Here is a 9,814-nt window from a genome sequence, read left to right as displayed (position 1 = left end):
GCCCCGGCCCACCCGTCCACCCCCAGCTCGGCCACCCGCCAGCTCCGGCTGCAGCCAGGCCTTTCCTTCCCGCTGCCTGGCAGGGCGGGCCTGGCCCTGCGCCAGCCGCAGCACGTGGAGCCACCGCACCAATCCTCTGACAGACCAGCCTGTTATCTAACTTTGCAAAGGCAAGTTCTCCCCTTGGCTGAGAGCCATAACCAGGGCCTGCCAGGTGAGAACAGTGAGATGGCTCTATGCCTACGTTGGGCGTGCACTGCACACAGTGGAGGAGACCCGGAGGCCAGGCACAGCAGAGAGCAGGCTCCACCACGGAAGCTGGCTCAGGCTGAGACCTGGGATCCTGGCACCCAGGCAGCTGGGCACAGGGGATGTACTCTGTGTGGGCACATACAGGCCCATGAAGGGGTTCACACATTCACCTGTGAGCCTCCAAGGGTTGTTGGCATGTGTTGTTGCTGGCGTGCCCTGTAGGGCACCCAGGTGCCCAGGTGGTGTGAATCATCGGGGCTTTATACCATTTGCAGAGCCTGAAGCCTGCTTTCCTTAGGGAAGTGACAAGACCTGCAGCCTGGGCTCTCTTTGGTCTTCCAGGGAGAGAAGAGGCAGGAGCCTAGGGGATAAGTTCTGGGAGGGATGGGGGTGGAGCTGGCGCACTGAAGGGGGCAGCCCTGTAAACCCAGCTCAGGCTTATCCTGGTTGATGGCCTGCTTCCCAGCCTGTCCTGGGGAACTTGGTGGCAATTGGCTGTTTGCTCTTGTTACCCCCACCCCCAAGCCTTCTCACCAGGGCAATGGTCTCTGTGTCCTGAGGTCACTTGAGCATGTGCTTCTTTCTGCAGGTCTCTCTCCACCAGAGACCAACATCAGACTTGTCCAGGGCTGCTGCACTCTGGTGTGCGATCTCAAACAAGCGTCTGGGTCTCAGTTCGTAAACTACTGATTGTTGTGACCTCTAAGGTGCCTTTTCTCTCTGGTTCTGTTCCCCTTCCTCATAACAAACTTAGTGTCTTATTTATCCTTCCAGTGCCCCTTACTCTGCGACTATGGTGGGAGGGTGTGGGGGGCCTTGGGGCTCATTAACCATTCCTTGGCCGGAGAACCGTCTCATGTGCATGACTGGCTTACCCCAAAGTGGCGTGGGTAGGTGGTCCCAGAGCATGTTTTCAGAGGTGACAGGAAGTACCCTGCATGTCTCGCACATCCCTATCTGCTGCATGACGATTTCATTCTTGGAGATTCATGCCTGAGTTCTCTACAGACCTCTTTCAATGTTCTGAGGCCTCTCAGACCATGAACGAGTGCTTACTGCACACCTGGCACCACCAGCCTAGACCTTGGGAGGAATTCAAAGGTAAATAAAGCTGGCTAGGTAGGTCCCTACCCTTAGGGAATTTTCATGCCACTCAGTCCACGTGGCACCCCACTGTGCAACCAGGGTGTTCAGCTGGCAGCTTCACCTGTGCTCTCACAGGGGCCACATCAGCAAGTTGCAGCTGCAGAGGACAGAGATGGGGACAAGGGAGGCCACATACAAGCCTGGGGACATTTGGAGGAGGCTGTGTGGCAGGCAGGTTGGGATCGCCTGCATTTCTTAGGTTTCCTGGCTCAGAGGTCTGCTGCCCCTACAGATGACTCCCCTGGTTGGGGGTATGTGTGGACAGCTTCTGGCAGAGCTCTCAGGGCTTCCTGTGGAGAGGTGCAGACCTGCATCCGCCGCCACCTATGCCTGCAGGTAGGTCCCTGACAGTCACCCAGGTGGCCGCTCTTCAGGAGCACTTTCCCAGAGGCAAGGAGGAGGAGCCAACTGAGGCGCCCTGGGGATGCTCACTGCAGCCCCTACTGACAGCACTGAAGACTAGAAATGGGCCTTGTTCAATATCTGGGGGCTGCTCAAAAATGCTCTGGCCCCTTAATGGATGAAGTATCAGCCCCTGACTGTAAATATCTAGGTTACATACATATCGGGTTACATATACACCACAAATGTATTCAGGCTCAGAGACACACGTGAAATACAATTGAGAGAAAAAAAAAAAAGTGCAGAACAGTAAATGATTATAATGACACAATCTTTTCTCACCTCAGTTCTAGTTTCACCTCCTCCGGGAAGCCCTTCCTGGCTACCCAGCCTGGATGATGAGGTGCCTTCCCTGGCACCTGGGGTACCTCTCAGCACTGCATCTATCACATAATCTTACCATGTGGGTCTGTCTCACCCACAGACTGTGGATTGAAGGGAAGTCATGTTTAAGTCATCTGAGATGAGACGGGTGCTCAGTTAATGCCTACCACCCTGAGCTAAACAAGGACCAGAAAATAATTTAGGGGAATTAATGAGAATTTAAGAATTTAGTCCATTAGGCTCACTGAAGTCCTGTTTATCTTACTCTCTGATTTTCTGAGGTCAAGGTGGCGGGGGGAGAGGGGTCCTGATGCACATTCATGACCTGTGCAGCCCAAGGATGGGCCTGCATCTTTCCCTCGGGAACTGCCCCCTGCCATGCCACTTTGTTTTCTCATGGTGGGGCCAGAGGGGCTGAGAACTTCAGAACGTCAGGGCTGATGGGATCTTTGCCAATTAGCCAGTTTCCAGTGGTTCTCAGTCTTTTTCCTTCCTCCCTTCTAAAGGTCCTTAGAACCTTCACTGAACCTCCCTAGGCTCTAAGATGTGGGTATGAAATGGGCAGGCTTGTGGTGAACAGACGTGCTGCACTCACAGAGCCTGGCACACAAAGGGTGCTCACTCAGGCCAGTTTCTTCTCTTACCCATCATCTGAGCCTCTACTGCATACTTGGCCCTAATGATTCCCTGTCCTCAGAGTCCAGAGGCCTTGGACCTCTGTTCCTGGGCTACTCCACACTGCGGCTTGAAGCTGCGTGGTGAGAGCCTGCTCTTGAATATGTGCAGCCCCTCCCATCAGGGCTCCCCCACCCACTTCATCACCTGCAATCACGCACAATCCACGGGATTTGAAAAAGTACCGCCCATCCCCGCAGATACATGTCTCTGACTGAGAATTCCTGATCTAACGTATTCTCTTATTTTAAAGCTGGGCCCAGGAGGCTTGGATCTCCCCTAGGCCCAGAAGAGTTGGGGTTGCAGTAAGGATCATATTCCAAAGCATGGCACGGGCCCTCACGTTTCTGAAAAAACCATGCCCAGAAAGGGCACAGAGCCAGCTCTTTGGGACCTACCGCAGTATGCATGGTACTGCTGGACAGCCGCATGTAGAGGGCTGTGAGCAGGCAGGCTGCAGAGGAGCCAGTGGAGGGTTGCTACTTGGGGCCACTTGCGCAGAGCACAGCTTGTCCCTGCCAGCCAAGGTGCTGCCTGAGCCAGGGTCAGCTGGGTCTCCCTGTTTACACAGGGACACAGATCTTCTGCCCCTCACCCCTCGGAATGTCTGCCTTGAGGCATGCGCAGAGCCAGCCAGCTGTGCCTCATGAGTCCAGAGAAGCCCAGGCCCCTGGCACAAGTGCCAGGCAAGAGGAACAGGAACAACACCTTGGGGACAGAGGTCAAAGTGCATGTTTATTTTCAGAACAAAGGCTAAAAGAAGTTTTTCATTTTATTTTAAGAAGGACAAAAATCGTTATTAAAACATCTACATTATTATCAAGATACTAGACCTCATGAATATTTAATATTAAAGTGTGGTATTCCTAAATTTTTAATACACAGACATTTTAAAAGGACCATTAAATTGATTACTGCCTAGCTGAGAAATGCAGCATCCCTTTTTGCCCCACCCCAAAGGGACATTTCCATGAGGGACACTTGCCCCTCACCTCATGTTCATGTAATGTCTCATCCCATTGTGCTGGCAGTGGGCACAGGACCCTGATTTAATTCTCCTAACCTCCCAGGCAGGGTCACAACTGAAATAATCACTGTCCTCATTCAAAGTGTATATTGCTGATTCTCTCCATCACCCATTCTCTGCCGCTTGTTTCTTTGCAACTCTGTGGAGATCCCACTCTGGCCAGGATGGGGAGCCCCAGATTCCAGTGGCCCTTGGGTGGATAACAGGTTGGAGAAAAATCTGGACTCCAATCCTATTCCTTTGGGTGGGAGACAAACACCAATATTTTCTTTCCCTGAGCACCCCTGCTCTCTGCCCACTAGGCTGGGGTGGTCTGGAGGCTGTCAGACAGAGCTGGGCCCAGGCAGGAGCCACTTCTACCCCTACTGCCCAAATTACCGCTGACCCATGGCTCCAGGCCCTGAGTCCTTGAAAACAGCCTGACAACCCTGAAAATCCATCCTAATTACACCAGGATGGCTGCATTTTCTGGCCAAATTCTTTATCTTTAGCCCTCATTAGAAGTGATTTCTTGGATACCACACACATATATAATATTATATAGAGCGATATATTTAATACCTGTGTATATATGCATCACGGGGGCGACATATATACACACTAAAAACAAGGCTGGTGACAACAGACTGCAACACCATGGATCAGGGAAAACAAGTGTCATTGACATTCACAGCCACGGCCCCAACCTTGGGTGTGGTCTCTTCTCCCCTCCAGCCACACCACCAGCACCCAAACTCTGCAGTGCTGGCCTGCTGGGGGAAGGGGGCAGGGAAAGGAAGGGATGCATGCCACAATTACTGGGAAAAGGTTGGGCAGAGGCGGCAAGAGGAACAGGGTTCTCTGCGGCCCGGGGTGCCCATCATACATCCTCACGCACTATCAATCCTTGCAGGAGGAGAAATAAGGGGGATTCCATTCTTTCCATCTCACCCTCCCACCCCCAACTTCAGCCTTGGTCCCTGGTTCCTCCTGGGGAGGGGGCCCACTCCTTGTGCCAATGGTGTGGGACATTCTGGAATGTCTAGGGAACCAGGGGAGGCTGGGTCTGCCCACAGTGGGTGGAATGGAGAGGAGGGGGTGCACATGGACACATCAGACGAGAGGGATGGGTGAGGGCTTGGTGGGTGGGAGCAGGGACTTGAGGTCAGCTGGGATCCCAGGCAACTGGCAGGGCCAGCGGTTAGGGAGGGGCTGGGACACATGGTCATAATTGTATGTCTGGGTCTAGCAAATGAGGGAGATAGGACTATGCTGGGTTCCCAAGAGGGGCTGTGTCCCAGCCGGGAGTGGCCCATGGTGCCCCAGGTCAAGTCTCCCTTCTCTACGTATTCGGTGATCCCTACCCTCCCAGTACTTCATGCAGAACCTGAGTCCATGGGTGCCTTCCTGTCACCACCTTTCTCCGGGCAGGCGTGGAGAAGTAACCTTTGCTGCTATGCTCCCTAGGAAAGGACTCTCCCTCTGTAGGGTACTGATGAGACCAAGCTCCTGCGCCTCCCTACCCAGCCCCTGGGGCCCCAGCTGTACACCGATTTGGAGGCCGTCCCATCTCTACTGAGAGCCTGGAGGCTCCAGTTCACAAGTGCTCAGAGTCTTTTGACCAGTTTGTGTCCCACCAGTTCCCTCATGCCATGGGCTGGAGACCCTGTGGGCCAGGGCATCACTCCTCTTTTCTAGACCTCAGTTTTCTGATCTGTAAAATGGGAGTTTGGGCTGGGTCATCTCTCAAGGCTCTGAGATCTACAGTCTACATTCGGTTGCCCATGAGGGGCAGGGGCTGGGCTGGTGGCCTCACTAGAGAGAGCCAGACTCCTTAGTCAGGCTCCAGGGATCACATAGCTCAGCCAACTTCCACTACTCCAACAAGAGGGGAAACTGAGGCCCCGGAAGGTAAGTGACCAGTACAGTGCCCCCAGCTCCATCCTGGGGGAGCATTTAAAGCTAACTGGGGCCTCCTGCCCATTGCTGTGTCCTGATCTGCCCCCAAGGAGATGGGGGTGGGTGAGGGTGGGGCAAGAGAGGGACCTTCCTGCTGCAGATTCAAGTGGGGACCACAGGCTCCCCAGCCCTGAGCTTCAGGCCCCCTTCAGGAGCAGACAGAAGTTAAAGCTATAGGCTGAAGCTGGAGGGGTCAGCCAGCCCCTCCCTCACCAATCATGAGAACTGAGGGGGTGGGGGAGGGTCTGCCCAGGGTTTCAGCAGGATGAGGACCCTGGGACCACTTGGGGCTGCAGCACGTGCACCTGGGTCTGCACACTGGGGCAGGGTGGGCAGAGAGGATGAATAGGGCCTTAGGGGGCCGGGGGCTGCCTGGCGAGGGCGGCCCCCAACCCCCAGCCCTGGCTTGCCCTGACCCTGCTATCAGGCCCTCTGTCCCCAGCCCTACTCCCCAACCCTAGGACTTTACCCACAGCCAGGAGCTGGCCTTACTCCCCAGTTACAGTGGAAGCAGCAGGGGCTTCTGGGGAGACACCAGTGGTGCCCCCGCTCTCTTGCAGCAGGAAGTTGTATTTGCCAAAGTCGTCATCCCGCGGGCACAGAAGCATGTCCTTGCGCGCCTTGGCCAGCTTCTGCTTCAGCACCTCGCGCCGGTCCAGCCACTCGGTGAGCTCCTCCTGCCCATGGGCGCAGCGGCACTTGTCCCCGTCAGGGCAGGCCTTGCCCTTCTGGAGCCTGTGGACAGCAGGAGGCTCACTGCCCAGACCCTGCACCCTGCCCACCACGAGCTGCTGGACGTTGGGCTGGCTGCTCAACCTCCCCCTAGACAAGCCTCTCCCAGGCAGCTTCGGTCCTGGTGAAAGCCAGCACGTCCGACCTTCCCTCGGATCTGACCCAGGACTGCCAGTGGGAACCTGGGCAGGCAGGCGCCCAGCCCTCCAAAGTCACCCCGCCTGGCTCCCTGTGGCCCTTATGCCTGGGAGCAGCTGCCCCGGGACATGCTGCCCCGTGTGCACCCCCAAGCCCAGGCTTGCCCAGCTAGCCTTGGCCTCCAGGTTGTGGGCCCAGCACCCCCGTGTGCCCGGGCACCTGTCGCAGAGCCGGAACTCGCCCATGGGGAAGCGGTAGGCCCAGCCACTGGTGTCGCTGTCGGATGTGAAGACCTTCTCTTTGTGCTTCTCAGACTGGATATGCTGCTGCCACTGTTTCTTGCTGTTGCTGTTCTTGCCGCAGAGCCAGCAGTGGTAGCCCATCTGGGGGTACAGCTGCCGTGGGAGACCGCCCCACCCCTGCCCCCACCCCCTTCCCAGGCGCTCAGGTGCTGAGCACTCGTGGGCTGTTACCATGATGTCCGCGTAGTCTGTGGGCATCTGGATCTGTTTCTCCCCTTCCCGAGAACTGATTGGGGTCCCTTCCCCCGGCTTCCCTGGGTTGTGTTTCTTCAGCCACATGTCATAGGTCTGCTGCATGTCTAGGACTGGTGGGAAACAGGGGACAGGGTGCCTGGTGAGAGGGGTTCTCCATCCATTCTGCCCTATGGCCCCTGCTGGACTGGGGCCCCTACTGCTGGGCTGCCCAGTCACCACAGAAGACCCAGAGAGGGCACTGACCCAGGAGGAACCCCCAGGCCAGCTCCCCTAGCCCGGCTGCCCACTCACTCTTGTTCTCCTTCATGAAGGTCCACATGTCCCTCTCCTCTGGGCTGTGTGCAAAGGAGCAGTTGCCCACATACTGGCACTTGCGGCCATTTTGCGCATGGATGCAGAGCTGTGGAGTGGGCATGGGGAGGGCTGGCTAAGTCCCACTGGCTTGTGTAACTGCCCTAGCCAGCGGGCCAGCTGTCCCAGGGCCCCACAGTCCCCACGTCTGAGGTCCCACTGCCACCCCATGCCCTACCCCCGGCACTCACGTCGTATTGCTGTGGGAAGTTTCGAATGGATGGCAGTGGCCTCACTGACACCCATTTCCTCTTGGCCTTGGACATCACCAGAAGGACCCGCCGTTCCTTGGTCCAGCTGCAGGACAGAGCAGGGGGTTGGTTGGAGAGGGTTCAGAGCAGAGCCTTGGGCTGTGTGACTTCTAAGGAGAGCCCCAGCTTCCTCCCCGTGGTGCTCTGGTGGGCCCCACTCTGCCCACCCATGCCCACGCCATGCCTGGCTCACCAGTGCCGGGCCTTGGCACTGCAGTACTTGAGGTCTTTGTCGGGTTCCACCACTTGCCCGTTCCTCCAGCACTGGCCACACACAAACTTCATCTGCAGGTCAAAGGTGCTGGGCCCGTGTGTCCGTGGGGTACCCTGTCAGGGAAAGGAGCTTATGAAGCCACAGGCGCAGAACTGAGGCCCTGGGGTCTGGGAGGCAGGTGGCTTCCGGGAGCATGAGGGCTGCCCAGCGCCTCGGGATGGACTGGATGTTATCATTTGCTGGTGAGAAATGACCCCCTAACTCCAGGGTTCTCAGCACGGGAGCCAGGGCTGGGATGGGGCCCCTGCCTTCCAATTGGACGCCCTTCTCCTCATCTGGCTGGTCCGCGTGGGCCTGCTCCGTGGAGCTGCCAGCGTCTCCCTGACCTCAGACCTCCCAGCTCCTGCACAGACTGTTCCTCTGCCTAGACTGCCCTTCCTGTTCTTTATCAGCCTTGTTCTAGAAACTTTCAAAACTCAGCTCCAGTACCTCCTCCCTCTGGAAGCCTTCCCTGGAGCTCTCCTACGTGGCAGCTGCCCGTCCTACAAGCTCCCACGGTGCCCGAACTGCCTCATGCTAATGAACACATCTAGTTATGAGGGCTGGGCCTGGTGGAGAGCAGGGTGCAGACGGTGGGAAGGGGCGGAGGGGCCTGCCTCAGGTGGTGGCCCAGACTTCTGGGCAGCCCTGGACCCCCTCAGTCCCCACCAGGCTCATTCCCTGTCCCCTGCCTCAGCCCTTCCTCTGCAGGCAGAAGAGCCTGCTCTTCTGCACCCATGGGGCAGGCTGGGCGGCAAGAGGCAGGAAAACCAGCCTTGTCTCCTTCAACCCCCTCACCCCGCTATGTTGGCCAATCTGTTATCCCTCCTTTTAGTTAGGGCCTCCCTGTCCTGCCTGGAGCCTCAGATGTGAGGTTCCCTCTGGGTAGCCCTCTCTTCTGGGCTGGTGGGTACGTGTCCCCCACCATGGGTGGCCTGTGTCCCCAGTCCTGCCCAGCCCAGCTTGCCCTGGAGCAGGAAGGGGCTCTGTCCTTATGTGTCGACTGATTTCTGGCCTGGTGCTGGGAACCCCCAGCCTGGCTTGGCCCCAGGATAACACATACCATCCCAATAATGAGGTAAAATCACACCTTAGTAGCTGGCACACGGCCTGTACTAGAGCATGCTGGAGGTTTATCTGCACCATGATTGATTTCTAGGTGTTCCACGGATTCTCCCAAGTATGAGGACCCATTTCGCAGGTGAGTTAGGAGGGGCCCAGAGGGGGCGTGGCAGCCATGCCCATCCGCTGAGCTTCCCTTTGCACACTGCAGTCTCACCAGCTCCTTGCCACAGCCCTGGGGGCAGGTGAGATCGTTCCACTTCAGCAGAAGCAGAGGCTCAGAGAGGTCACTAACCCATCTGCAGGTTGAGTGGCCTGAGGACAGGAACCTGCCATGAGGTAGGTGCTCATACTTCTCTGTGGATGGCACAGCTGCACCATGGGCACTGGGCCAGAGTAGCTTCTAGCCTGGTGTCCTGTCTAAACCCTTGCAGTGCACTGGCCCCGTCCTGGGATGGCAAGCAAGACGCCTCATGCCAGGGTCGCGATCAGGCCTGGCATAGAAGCCCTATTCCTAAGCAGGCCCAGAATGGCACCTTGGGTGGGCAGGGTGGGGCCCTTGGCAGCAAGAGGGGGGTTGAAGCCTGCCGTGGCCCCTGCAGGCAGCTGGGCTTGCACCCATTCCTGGGGACCCTGGCAGCAGCCTTGGGCAGGATGAGGGGGGTCAGAGGGGCCGGTGAGTACTTAGTGTTCTTGCTTAGGTGACTATGCTGCAGGTCCAGGCTGAACTCCTCACTGCTTCCCAGCCAAGCTAGGAGCGAAAATA

The 9,814-nt window shown here is 57.1% G+C and overlaps 1 protein-coding gene across 3 annotated transcripts in view; it reads right to left on the bottom strand.

Annotated features, from left to right (window-relative positions):
- Window positions 1–3,513: 3,513 nt before the first annotated feature.
- Window positions 3,514–9,814, bottom strand: part of ZC3H7B (zinc finger CCCH-type containing 7B) — a 50,366-nt gene continuing 44,065 nt past the window's right edge. For all 3 annotated transcript variants that reach the window (XM_073213925.1, XM_037006883.2, XM_037006885.2), the window contains 6 exons: window positions 7,927–8,060; window positions 7,674–7,779; window positions 7,423–7,531; window positions 7,108–7,241; window positions 6,854–7,017; window positions 3,514–6,499 (listed from right to left, as the gene is read on the bottom strand). In XM_073213925.1, the coding sequence (XP_073070026.1) occupies window positions 6,253–6,499; window positions 6,854–7,017; window positions 7,108–7,241; window positions 7,423–7,531; window positions 7,674–7,779; window positions 7,927–8,060 (894 nt within the window). In that variant the 3' untranslated portion in view covers window positions 3,514–6,252. The remainder of the gene's footprint in view (window positions 6,500–6,853; window positions 7,018–7,107; window positions 7,242–7,422; window positions 7,532–7,673; window positions 7,780–7,926; window positions 8,061–9,814) is intronic.

This window comes from Manis javanica, chromosome 10 (assembly GCF_040802235.1).
Source record: "Manis javanica isolate MJ-LG chromosome 10, MJ_LKY, whole genome shotgun sequence".
Lineage (NCBI taxonomy): Eukaryota > Metazoa > Chordata > Mammalia > Pholidota > Manidae > Manis > Manis javanica.
Note: the sequence above shows the minus strand (reverse complement) of the source record. Positions and strands in the feature narration are given on the sequence as shown.